At 45.9% G+C, this 14041-nt stretch overlaps 1 protein-coding gene across 1 annotated transcript in view; it reads right to left on the reverse strand.

The window, feature by feature from the left end:
- LOC139281626 (kinesin-like protein KIF19) overlaps window positions 1-14041 on the reverse strand; it is a 198148-nt gene that overhangs the window by 105468 nt on the left and 78639 nt on the right. The window contains exons 7-10 of the mRNA XM_070901771.1: window positions 13845-13970; window positions 6600-6794; window positions 4244-4396; window positions 339-461 (exon numbers count right to left, since the gene is read on the reverse strand). Coding sequence (XP_070757872.1) covers window positions 339-461; window positions 4244-4396; window positions 6600-6794; window positions 13845-13970 — 597 coding nt within the window. The remainder of the gene's footprint in view (window positions 1-338; window positions 462-4243; window positions 4397-6599; window positions 6795-13844; window positions 13971-14041) is intronic.

The following is a 14041-nucleotide window of genomic DNA, read 5'->3' on the forward strand; positions in this document are numbered from 1 at the left end:
GAAGGAAATCTGCTGTCCTTACCCAGTCTGGCTGATATGTGACTCCAGACCCAAAGCAATGTGATTGACTCTTAACTGCCCTCTGAAATGGCCCAGCAAGCCACTCAGTTGTATTGAAGAAGAAGGTGGCTCACCATCACTTTCTCAGTGACAATAAATGCTGGTCTTGCTAGCGACATCTACAATGATTGAATAAAAACAGTGTGTTCACCCACACTACTCTCATTGGAGCTATTATCTAAAGACTGGTGAGAACAGGAACTAGGAGGACATATTTTGGCACCTTTCAGTATCACAGCTAAAAGAGTCGGATTTAGTTTATAGTTCTTCTCTCATACCCTAGTTTTGATGTTCTTCGCGCGGTCAGCGTACATCAGGGTGTTCCTGGACTCCTCAAACGATGCACTGGCAGGGCTGATGTGAGCAATCATAATCGTCCTGCTGTTTCCGCCCAATGAATCCTGTCATGAAACAAAGAAAGTCATTGCTTTCTTAAAACTTAATCCATAAAGTTGCTCATTAATAGCAAACAGAAAGATGACGCAAAAATCCCGAGTTTAGATCTGAGATTTGCTAAGTTATGGGAGATAAATTTTATGAGATGGCATTCCTGGCATGATCGATCGACAGCAGAGCAGATCAAACAATCAGTCACAGAGGCCGGTGGCCTAATCCACACTCCTCCTGATTTTCCAATCATTTAAACTGAATAAACATAGTTTGAAGGATTACGCTTGTTTTTATAATTGACTCTATTGACATAATTGACTGCATGCGCAGGCAGCGGAAAGAGCGTGCGACAAACCTGTTCTACCCACCCTTACCCTCAACGACTCCCTGTCCCACCTGTGACAGGGACTGTAGTTCTCGTATTGAACTGTTCAGCCACCTAAGGACTCATTCTAAGAGTGGAAGCAAGTCTTCCTCAATTCCGAGGGACTGCCTATGATGATGATTTCCTGACCGGTAGATCCATTTTGTCCCAGATGATTATGAACAAAAAGGAGACAAAAGCAAAAGACAGAAAAGAGATGAGGAAAAGTGGAGGGCAGAGAAACCCAAGGCAAAGAACAAAAAGGGCCACTGTACAGCAAAATTCTAAAAGGACAAAGGGTGTTAAAAAAACAAGCCTGAAGGCTTTGTCTCTCAATGCAAGGAGTATCCGTAATAAGGTGGATGAATTAACTGTGCAAATAGATGTTAACAAATATGATGTGATTGGGATTACAGAGACGTGGCTCTAGGATGATCAGGGCTGGGAACTCAACATCCAGAGGTATTCAACATTCAGGAAGGATAGAATAAAAGGAAAAGGAGGTGGGGTAGCATTGCTGGTTAAGGAAGAGATTAATGCATTAGTTAGGAAGGACATTAGCTTGGATGATGTGGAATCTATATGGGTAGAGCTGCAGAACACCAAAGGGCAAAAAACGTTAGTGGGAGTTGTGTACAGATGATGTTGGGGAGGGCATCAAACAGGAAATTAGGGGTGCATGCAATAAAGCTGCAGCAGTTATAATGGGTGACTTTAATATGCATATAGATTGGGCTAACCAAACTGGAAGCAATACGGTGGAGGAGGATTTCCTGGAGTGCATAAGGGATGGTTTTCTAGACCAATATGTCGAGGAACCAACTAGGGGGGAGGCCATCTTAGACTGGGTGTTGTGTAATGAGAGAGGATTAATTAGCAATCTCGTTGTGCGAGGCCCCTTGGGGAAGAGTGACCATAATATGGTGGAATTCTGCATTAGGATGGAGAATGAAACAGTTAATTCAGAGACCATGGTCCAGAACTTAAAGAAGGCTAACTTTGAAGGTATGAGGCGTGAATTGGCTAGGATAGATTGGCGAATGATACTTAAGGGGTTGACTGTGGATGGGCAATGGCAGACATTTAGAGACCGCATGGATGAACTACAACAATTGTACATCCCTGTCTGCCGTAAAAATAAAAAAGGGAAGGTGGCTCAACCATGGCTATCAAGGGAAATCAGGGATAGTATTAAAGCCAAGGAAGTGGCATACAAATTGGCCAGAAATAGTAGCGAACTTGGGGACTGGGAGAAATTTAGAACTCAACAGAGGAGGACAAAGGGTTTGATTAGGGCAGGGAAAATGGAGTACGAGAAGAAGTTTGCAGGGAACATTAAGGCGGATTGCAAAAGTTTCTATAGATATGTAAAGAGAAAAAGGTTAGTAAAGACAAACGTAGGTCCCCTGCAGTCAGAATCAGGGGAAGTCATAACGGGGAACAAAGAAATGGCGGACCAATTGAACAAGTACTTTGGTTCGGTATTCACTAAGGAGGACACAAACAACCTTCCGGATATAAAAGGGGCCAGAGGGTCTAGTAAGGAAGAGGAACTGAGGGAAATCCTTATTAGTCGGGAAATTGTGTTGGGGAAATTGATGGGATTGAAGGCCGATAAATCCCCAGGGCCTGATGGACTGCATCCCAGAGTACTTAAGGAGGTGGCCTTGGAAATAGTGGATGCATTGACAGTCATTTTCTAACATTCCATTGACTCTGGATCAGTTCCAATGGAGTGGAGGGTAGCCAATGTAACCCCACTTTTTAAAAAAGGAGGGAGATAGAAAACAGGGAATTATAGACTGGTCAGCCTGACATCGGTAGTGAGTAAAATGATGGAATCAATTATTAAGGATGTCATAGCAGTGCATTTGGAAAGAGGTGACATGATAGGTCCAAGTCAGCATGGATTTGTGAAAGGGAAATCATGCTTGACAAATCTTTTGGAATTTTTTGAGGATGTTTCCAGTAGAGTGGACAAGGGAGAACCAGTTGATGTGGTATATTTGGATTTTCAGAAGGCTTTCAACAAGGTCCCACACAAGAGATTAATGTGCAAAGTTAAAGCACATGGGATTGGGGGTAGTGTGCTGACATGGATTGAGAACTGGTTGTCAGACAGGAAGCAAAGAGTAGGAGTAAATGGGGACTTTTCAGAATGGCAGGCAGTGACTAGTGGGGTACTGCAAGGTTCTGTGCTGGGGCCCCAGCTGTTTACACTGTACATTAATGATTTAGACGAGGGGATTAAATGTAATATCTCCAAATTTGCAGATGACACTAAGTTGGGTGGCAGTGTGAGCTGCGAGGAGGATGCTATGAGGCTGCAGAGCGACTTGGATAGGTTAGGTGAGTGGGCAAATGCATGGCAGATGAAGTATAATGTGGATAAATGTGAGGTTATCCACTTTGGTGGTAAAAACAGAGAGACAGACTATTATCTGAATGGAGAAAAATTAGGAAAAGGGGAGGTGCAACGAGACCTGGGTGTCATGGTACATCAGTCATTGAAGGTTGGTATGCAGGTACAGCAGGCGGTTAAGAAAGCAAATGGCATGTTGGCCTTCATAGAGAGGGGATTTGAGTACAGGGGCAGGGAGGTGTTGCTACAGTTGTACAGGGCCTTGGTGAGGCCACACCTGGAGTATTGTGTACAGTTTTGGTCTCCTAACCTGAGGAAGGACATTCTTGCTATTGAGGGAGTGCAGTGAAGGTTCACCAGACTGATTCCCGGGATGGCAGGACTGACCTATCAAGAAAGACTGGATCAACTGGGCTTGTATTCACTGGAGTTCAGAAGAATGAGAGGGGACCTCATAAAAACGTTTAAAATTCTGACGGGTTTAGACAGGTTAGATGCAGGAAGAATGTTCCCAATGTTGGGGAAGTCCAGAACCAGGGGTCACAGTCTAAGGATAAGGGGTAAGCCATTTAGGACCAAGATGAGGAGAAACTACTTCACCCAGAGAGTGGTGAACCTGTGGAATTCTCTACCACAGAAAGTTGTTGAGGCCAATTCACTAAATATATTCAAAAAGGAGTTAGATGAAGTCCTTACTACTAGGGGGATCAAGGGGTATGGCAAAAAAGCAGGAATGGGGTACTGAAGTTGCATGTTCAGCCATGAACTCATTGAATGGCGGTGCAGGCTCGAAGGGCCAAATGGCCTACTCCTGCACCTATTTTCTATGTTTCTATGAATGAGAGAAGGGTTCCCCTGCCCCAGCAAGTGAGTAGGGGGGGGGGGGGGGAAACCATCATACTGCAGGGTAGGAGTGACCCGAGAAGCTTTGCCAGGCATGAATCTGGGCGAATGTTGATGGAAATTCCCAGGACCAGGCTCAACACTGACACAAGTTATACAGAGGGAAGTCAGCTTTGTATATTTAAATACAGCTCGAGGTGTGAGGGGTGGAATCAGTAGGGTACCTTTAGCAGCCGGGTCAGTTTGCTGTCTCTGTAGTTGACGTACTGCGATCGATTCGCTCCTTTTTCACTCAGTGCGTTGATACAGTTCCCCAGAGCCAGCAGTGACCGGTTAATGTGGGCTCCTTCCTTCATCCGTTTGCCCGTGTTCTGAGTCTGTTGATAGAACAAGTCATGAGATATCTTTGTATCTCTCCCCTTCCCTTGTTTGGGTGGGAGGCTGGTCCAAATGGTTCCCTGGTTGTGCCTGCCTTCCCCTCCCCGTCCTCCAGATAAATAGGAGGCACCATCATGTTTAGCTATTTCCCTCTGGTTTTTATCCTCCCATTGACATGATGTCCACTTCCTCCCTTATATTGGGCTCATACTCAAGTTCTCTCCAAGTGTCAATTCCATGTCCTGCTATCCTGTTCTCAACCAGATTCCAGGGATGGGGGCGGGGCGGGGGGAATGACTTATGAGGAGAGATTGAGTAGACTGGGCCGATATTCTCTAGCATCTAGAAGAATGAGAGGTGATCTAATTGAAACATACAACATTCTTACAGGGCTTAACAGGGTAGATGCAGGGAGGATGCTTCCCCTGGCTGGGGAGTCTAGAACCAAGGGTCAAGTCTCAGAATAAGGGGTCGACCATTTAGGACTGAGATGAGGAGAAATGTATTCACTTCGAGGGTGGTGAATCTTTGCAATTCTCCTAGTTATCCTCGGACAGAGGGCTGTGGAGGCTCAGTCATTGAGTATATTCAAGACAGAGATCGATAGATTTTTGGATATTAAGGGAATCAAGGGATATGGGGATAGTGCAGGAAAGTGGAGTTGAGGTTGAAGATCAGCCATGATCTTATTGAATGGCGGAGCAGGCTCGAGGGGCCGAGTGGCCCACTCCTGCTCCTATTTCTCATGTTATCTTATGTTTTGCCAACATTGAGGCTAATCAGGTCTCTTATGATTCCTTCCAGCTTAGTCCTTGTCAGGACCCTGGTCACAACACGTTTTGCCTTACTTTGAAAGATCTTTAACCATTACTGTTCATTGGCTTCACCCTGCCACAGGTGTTTTGACTATCCCAAAGCTGTAATTAAGATTAAGCTTATTATTACTATGAAATTTCTATTCTGCTATACATTGTGAGATTTGTGTTTTCTTTTACTCTCCCTACGTGTATACAGTCTTACTTTATCAGTACCAGCTGTGACTCAGTGGGCAGCACACTTGTCTCTGAGTCAGAAGGTTCAAGTCCCACTCCAGAGACTTGAGCACATAAATCTAGGCTGACACTTCAGCGCAGTGCTGAGGGAGCGCTGCACTATCAGAGGTGCCATCTTTTGGACGAAACGTTAAACCGAGATCCTGTCTGCTCTCTCAGGTGGATGTCAAATGGCGCTGTTTCGAAGACGATCAGGGGAGTTATCCCCGGTATCCTGGCCAATATTTATCCATCAAACAACATAACAAAAACAGCTTATCTGATCATTATCACATTGCTGTTCTTCGGGAGCTTGCTGTGCGCAAATTGGCTGCCGTGATTCCCACATTGCACCAGTGACTACACTCCGAAAGTACTTCATTGGCTGTAAAATACTTTGAGACGTCCGGTAGTCGTGAAAGGCGCTATATAAATGTAAGTCTTTCTTTCTGTATTTTTCCCCTCGGACACTGTAGCTGTTTGTACGCAATTCAATAATTCCAAAAAGAAAAAGAAAAGAAAAAAATGCGACAAGGGCATTGATCAAGAGGAAGAAGTGGGGAGGGAAGGAGCGAGGCCCTCTGGTTAAGACAGGTGGAGTCCTCCATATTAGTTATTATTAATCCACGAGTTAGGGCAACGGCTGTATCTGATTAATGAGTCCATACCAATCATTGTTTACATAATAACTTCATCCATTTCATGTGTTGCTCACCTCCCTCAACATCTTGTCGCCCTGGGCCGTTGATGCCCCGAGGCTCAAAGCGTGGGTGGCTTTCCTGATTCTCGGCCTCCACCAAGATCAATTCAAGACAGCCATGTGGAGCAGAGAACAATAGCCGGGGGGCGATTTATCTTTCTCTCACAAGAAGTGCAGCGGATATTGGAAATCTAGTGGATTAAATCTCTTCTCCCCCCCCCCCGCCCCCGCCAACCACCTTGCTGTTGAGTTATAGAGAAGAAATACCTGAAAGATGGGAGAGGGACTAAAAAGACAATGTAACAAATGAAATACCATTCATTGTTAAGGGGCTGAGCGTCTTGAAATGAAGTGATCAAACTCTTTTCCAAATGATGTTTTTATACATTAGTGCTTCAACGTTTCAAATAATGTGTTTACAAAAAGACAAACGGAGGGTACGTTGTAGGCACTGGTGCGATTCACGATTACCTGAGATGCTCGCTCGGATCCAGCAAGGTCAATCATAAAGAGACGGCCAACTCGGATCTCCTCTGTCATGTTTTTTAGTCGACTCTTCTGTTTAACGGTGACCTGCAGCACTGCATGGGAGCGGGATGAGGTTTTGTTGGCAGCTGTCGGCTCCTGCGTCCGCTGTCTGTTTCCTTTTGTAAGCAACTGCATGATCTGAGGATTGCGAAGAAAGAAAGCAAGACTTGGATTTATATAGCGCCTTTCACGACCACTGCGCGTCTCAAAAGCGTTTTACAGCCAATTAAGTACTTTTTGGGGTGAAGTCACTGTTGTAATGTGGGAAACGCGGCAGCCAATTTGCGCACAGCAAGAGCCCACAAACAGCAATGTGATAATGACCAGATAAACTGTTTTTGTTATGTTGATTGAGGGACACCGGAGATAAATCTCCTGCTCTTCTTCAAAATAGTGCTGTGGGATCTTTTATGTCCACCTGATGGGGCCTCGGTTTAATGTCTCATCTGAAATATGGAACCTCTGGCAGCGCAACACTCCCTCAGCACTGCACTGGGAGTGTCAGGCTAGATTTATGCGCTCAAATCCCTAGACTGAGATTTGAACCCACAACCTTCTATCTTAGAGGCGAGTGTGCTACCTACTGAGCCACAGCTGACAAACAGTTAATCGTAACCGGGGCCTAAACCGGCTGCACGTGTCTTGGGGGAAAATCTTTGCCGTCACCGCCAGGGCTGTAAACAGGTGGTGAGGATCTCCTGCCCATTGGAGAACCTGCCCATTGATTTCAATAGGATGAAGACCAGAGGGTTCGACAATGCGTGTGCTATGCACTTTGCCAGTTTACCACCCAGGCGGTGAGGGTGAAAGTTACCCCCTGGTTCTTCAAGGGCGAAACATTTGACTTGCCAGGCTTCACGGCCTAGTATCTGATTGGGTCACGGCTGGCAGCAAAAGGACCTCAGACATCTGACAAAGATTTGAACTCAGAGAAGTAATGGGAGCTGAAGAAAAGCACACCAAAAAACAGTCAACTGATTAAACAATAGTATAACACCTCTCACATAACAAAAATGTGCTTCACAGAGGCATAATTTTAAAAATGATGACATCACTTGCACTGCCTGAAAGGGTGGTGGAGGCAGATTCAATCGTGGCTTTCAAAAGGGAGTTGGATAAGTACCTGAAGGAAAAGAAATTGCAGGGCTACGGGGGAAGGGCGGGGGGAATGGGCCTGGCTGAAGAGCTCTTGCAGAGAGCCGGCACGGGCTCGAAGGGTCGAATGGCCTCCTTCTGTGCTGTAACTATTCTATGATACATTAGAAAAAGGACAAAATAACTTAAGATGACTATTTTTAACTTGCTCTCTGGATGTGTGTAATGTTGGCAAGGCTGCATTTGTTGCCCATTCCTAAATGTCCGGAGAAGGTGGTGGTGGGCCGCCTTGTTGGAGCAATGATATTACAACTGATTAGCTTGCCAGGCCATGGCATGGTATGGGACTGGAATCAGGTGTAGGTCAGGCCAAGTAGAGGTAGCAGGTTCCCTTCCCTGAAAGACATTCATGAACAAGTTTTTTTTTGACAGCCCAACATGGTAATTTTTTCTGGTGCCAGTCCACAAATGACCAAATTTGTTGAATTCAATGTCACAACTCACCAAGATGGCTTGTGACATTATAGGTTGCTGCTCCAGGCCATAACCACTACACTACCATTATCTACACCCTAGGAAAATCAGTCATTTTTTTTAACTTTATTTTTGTAACAATTTTCCATATAGGAACCCAGAAAGATTATTTTCATTTCAAATTTCTCTCTTCATCTCCTGAAGTGTACAGTTTTTGTGGTGCACCAGGAATCCAGAGCTCAACTTCTACCACAGCACACTGTGAAACTGAACTCAATAACTTTGGTCATTTGTGATCTGATGGCAGAAAAATAACCACGAAATTGCCAGATTGTCATAAAAACCCAATTGTTTCATTGACGTCCTGCAGGGAATAGAACCAGTCACTCCTATCTGGTTCGGCCTACATGTGACTCCAGTCCCACTATATGTGGTTGATGCTTCATGCCCTCAGGCAACTAAGAATGGACAACAGATACTGCCTTGGTAGTGTTGGCCACATCCCCAAGAGCAAATAAGAAATAAAGCTGCTGACCCTTGTTGGGGTTCAATGCCACGGGAGTCTGCAATCCTTCACTACTTCACACAAATGGTCATTCTTCACGTAAGCTGAGATGGTGAATATCAGCACACTATTTGACCATGGAGGGGCATCACAGCTGAGCACAAACCGCTTGTCACCTGAGGTCCAAACATTTGCACTTTCCAACAGGGGTCATTGGGTCAGCAGCAGGAACCCTGGGGTTTAATTATTTTTATTTTTCCCAGTTGACGGGATCTGAGGCTGAGTGTAGCAACCCTACAATCAGAAGCAGGAAAGGACTTTGCATTTATAGAGCGCCTTTTGCAATCTCAGAACGTTCCCACGCATTTTACAGCCAATACAGTACTTCCCAAGTGTTGGTATTGTCATAACGTAGGGAAATGCAGCAGCCAATTTACGCACAGCAATCTCCCACGAACAACAATTGATGTGCATCAACTGCTCATATACCACAGATGCCCCTTTGGGATTCGCTCGGCGGAACATGGAGAGTCTGCTGAAATTGGTTCCGCGCACCATGGTGTTCCAAGACGACATCTTGATCACTGGCTGCAACACCACCAAGCCCTTGCACAACCTGGAAGAGGTTCTCTAGCGACTGGACAGAGTGGCTGAAACGCTCCAAGTGCATTTTCTTGGTGCCAGAGGTCGAATTCCTGGGGAGAAAGATTGCAGCGGACGGCATCAGACCCACGGACTCCAAGACGGAGGCCATCAAGAATGCATCCAGACCACAGAATGTGATGGAGCTGCGTTCGTTCCTGGGACTCCTCAACTATTTTGGTAACTTTCTAGAAAGCGTACGCAAGGGTGACGACTGGGTTTAGGGTAAATCTCAAGAGACAGTCTTTAATAAGGCCAGAAATCTGCTATGTTCTAACAAATTACTTGTATTGTATGACCCATGTAAACGTTTAGTACTAGCTTGTGATGCATCTTCGTACAGGGTCGGTGGTGTGTTACAGCAAGCCAATGTGTCAGGCAAACTGCTACCAATTGCATACGGGTCCAGAAGTTTATCTGAGGCTGACAGAGCCTACAGTATGGTTAAGAAAGAAGCATTAGCATGCGCATACAGGGTTACCTAATTGGGCTCTGGTTCGAGCTTGAAACTAACCACAAGCTGCTCATTTTGTTGTTCTCAGAAAGCAAAGGTATTAACACCAATGCTTCGTCCCGCATCCAAAGATGGGCATTAATGTTATCTGCGTATTATTATGTAATCCACCACAGACCAGGTACTGAGAACTGTGCGGATGTCCTCTGTCGGCTACCACTGCCCACCACCAGGGTGGAAATGGCGCAACCCGCAGACTTGCTCCTTGTAATAAATGCTTTTGAGAGCGAGGGGTCACCCATCACGGACCGCCAGATCGGGACCTGGACTAGCCAGGATCCGGTGCTATCACTAGTAAAAAGCTGCATCCTCAATGGGAGCTGGTCGGTGGTCTCAGGGGAAATGCAAGACGAAATTAAGCCGTTCCACCGACGCAAGGACAAAATGTCCATCCATTCGGACTGCCTCCTATGGGGGAATCGTATAATTTTGCCAAAAAAAGGCAGGGGAACGTTTATACATGACCTTCACAGTACCCACCCAGACATAGTCATGATGCAGGCTATCGCCAGGTCGCACATTTGGTGGCCCGGCATTGACTCGGAATTGGAGTCATGCGTACACCAATGTAACACTTGCTCACAGTTGAGCAACGCACCAAGGGAGGCCCCACTGAGTCTGTGGTCATGGCCCTCCAAACCGTGGTCAAGGGTCCACGTAGATTTCGCTGGCCCCTTTCTAGGAAAGATGTTCCTAGTAGCAGTGGACGCTTACTCTAAATGGATTGAATGTATAATACGTCCACTGCCACCATTGAAAGCCTCCGGGCCATGTTCACCACCCAGGGTTTGCCCGACGTCCTTGTTAGTGACAATGGACCATGCTTCACCAGCTCGGAATTCAACGAGTTCATGACCCACAATGACATCAAGCATGTCAGGTCTGCATCGAATGGTCAAGCGGAACGGGCAGTCCAAATCATCAAGCAGAGCTTGAAACACGTGACGGACGGTTCCCTGCAGACCCGGTTATCTCGGATTCAGCTCAGCTACCGCACATGACCCCACTCGCTTACTGGGGTTCCCCCTGCAGAATTGCTAATGAAGAGAGCACTCAAAACCAGGCTCTCCTTAGTCCAGCTAGGTCTCAATGATCATGTAGAAACCCGGCGATACCGGCATAACGTGTACCACGATCGCGCGGCTGTATCGCGTGACATTGAGGTCAATGACCCTGTGTTTGTTCTTAATTATGGTCCCAAATGGGTTGCTGGCACTGTGTTAGCCAAGGAGGGGAATAGAGAGTTTGTTGTCAAACTTTTGAATGGACAAACGTGCAGAAAGCACTTGGATCAGACCAAACTGCGATTCACTGACAACCAAGAACAGTTTGAAGAGGACATTACCATCATTGATCCACCCCCACACACCCAACCAGCAATCGACCTCGCGGTCAGCCATGAGGATGAACCCACCATGCCCGACAGTCCGATCAGACCAGCCACACCGCAGTGTAGCAATGATCCGACCAACTCACCCATGCCAGGCGATCAGGCGATCAACCCGGGAATGTAGAGCCCCGGATCGCCTCAACTTGTAAATAACTTGTGCATAAGACTTTGTGGGGGAATGATATTATGTATGTAAACACTACCAAAGTGTAAGACTTGCCACCAGGGGGCGCATCTGTGGGGGACCCAAGGGTCACCTGCACACCCTGGGCAAGCAGGTATAAAAGGCAGACTACCATACTGCCTCCTCACGCTGGAGTTACAATAAAGAGACCAAGGTCACAACAGTTTGAGCTGAAGATGTACAGTCTTATAAACGTAACAGGGGGGCCCTCAGGGATGGGCGGGTTTGGGGGTGGGAAGTGATGCCCCCTAAAGTATCTCAGCATCATGCCCAGGTCACCTATACTCCTGAACCTCATTTAATTATTGCAGCACTGTTGCCCGCCCGAAACCGGCAGCACTGACATCAGGGCTGGCCGGCGGGAGCAGAAAATTGGCTCAGCGGAGGTGGGGGGGGGGGGGTGTCGGGGGCTATCCATAGAATGGCAAGGACCCAAAGGAACGGTCCTCGGCATAACCTCAAGGGCTTTGGCAGCTGATGCTAGAGTGCAGAGGGAGCAGCAAGGCCAGGCGTGGAGAGGCCCAAGGACTCCCTGTCAGGGCTTCAGGGGACCACCCCTGCTCCTCCTGGGCCACAAGGTGTTCGCGCAAATGCTCATTTTTTTAAACTTACCATGGCCACTTCTTGCCAGTCAGCGCTTCCCGCTGTGGTTCGACCGTCAGGATCCGCACAGTTTGGGACTTCCCCGACACAATGTTAAAATTAAGTGGTGGCACCGATTACATCATCAGGCTGCGACTTTTGAATGTGAAGTAGGCCTTGCCTGCTGGCAACGGGAGGTACAACCAATTTAAACATTGTCTTCGATGAAATCGCGCCCGGCAGGAACAAAACAACCTCAGGCCGGTAGGTCGATTCAACCTAATTTTAACCCCCTCACACGCACCATTCTCGCTGGATTAAAATCAAGGCCATTGTGTTGGTATATTACTATCCCGTGGCTTAATTTCAAGGATCATATCGTATTATTTTCCAGAATTGGACGCTGTTGCCAAGTTCCAGCAGAGGAGGAAGTAAGCAATATTTGTGATGGCAAGGATATGGGGTCAGGGTTGAATAGGACACCGAGCACATATAAATGAAGGACATGCAGTTATTGTGCAAGATGCATCGTATATAAACATCAGAAATCATACTCTGAGATTTCTCATACAATACAAGGGTTTAGCCAGGACAATGGAACAAGCCTTAACTGAGAAATGTATTGGTTCAATATGAACTGAACTCATGGTAACAACATTGGAATGAGTCACTAAACACCATAAAGACAGAACATCAAAGTCCATTTGGAATCTCCTTGAAGTACTATCTGTAATATTTCTGTAACATAGTTTAAGGAGGTAATTTTGGCACGTTTTTGCTGTATTTGGGAATTCAGCTTGATATTATTTTGCCATATAAAGCAAATGAAATTTAATGGGGTCGTCTGCCATTCCTGCCCATTATTTTAGTGGAGACATCCACCCATTTAAAATAATTGGATTACCACTTACATTAAAATAGAGAATTGAGGAATGCCATGTGACCAATAACAACTTACATTTATATAGTGCCTAACAAATTAAAACATCCCAAGGCGCTTGGGACACAATCTATAATGTTCCCATAACATATTTTTGGAAGATCGATTTAAGAATTCATCCATTTTATTTTTGGTGACAGCAATTTCTTGCCTGGTAAGTCTTTCAATGTCAGTGATTAGACTGCACTAATGGTGTGGGTACGGGTATGGTAGCATAATGGTTATGTTAATGGATTAGTAATCTGAGGCCTGGACTAATGATCCAGAGACATGAGTTCAAATCCCACCATGGCAGCTGGGGAATTTAAATTCAATTCAGTAAATCTGGATTTAAAAGCTAGTATCAGTAATGATATTGGATTGCCATAAATCTGGCTTACTAATGTTCTTTAGGGAAGGAAACCTGCCATCTTTACCCAGTCTGGCCTATATGTGACAGTGATGTGGTTGACTGTTAACTGCCTAGCAAGTCACTCAGTTGTAGTCAAGAAGATGGCTCACCACCACCTTCTTGAGGGCAATTAGGGATAGACAATAAATGCTGGCCTTGCCGGTGATGTCCACATCCTGTGAATGAATTTAAAAAATTGCTCCACCATGCATGGCCGTTCCATCAGCTGCCGAAAACCTAAGTTCTGGAATTGCCTCTCTGCCTCTTTTCCTCCGTTAAGGCACTCCTTAAAACCCACCTCTTTGGTCATCTGCCCTAATATCTCCTTAGGTGGCTCGGTGTCAAAATTTTGTTTGATAATGCTCCTGTAAACCGCCTTGGGGCGTTTTACTACATTAAAGGTGCTATAGATTATGCATGCTGTTGTTGTTCATCTTTTCCCCTGCTGTAATTGTTAAGTTGGGGCTGTACCTCCATAGCATTACTGGTTGAGAATTCTGTGATTCCAGCTATCTGGATCCCACCCTTGGGGTCTTCTCGCAAATCCAGAAACCCTGAGGAAGGGTTCATGAGATCACGGATCATCTCATTGTAAATCTGAAAAGAATAAAAAGGGGACAATGTATTACTCATTAATAATGTTCTTCACTCTTACTGACTTACGCTGG

This window comes from Pristiophorus japonicus, chromosome 15, assembly GCF_044704955.1.
Source record: "Pristiophorus japonicus isolate sPriJap1 chromosome 15, sPriJap1.hap1, whole genome shotgun sequence".
Classification (NCBI taxonomy): domain Eukaryota; kingdom Metazoa; phylum Chordata; class Chondrichthyes; family Pristiophoridae; genus Pristiophorus; species Pristiophorus japonicus.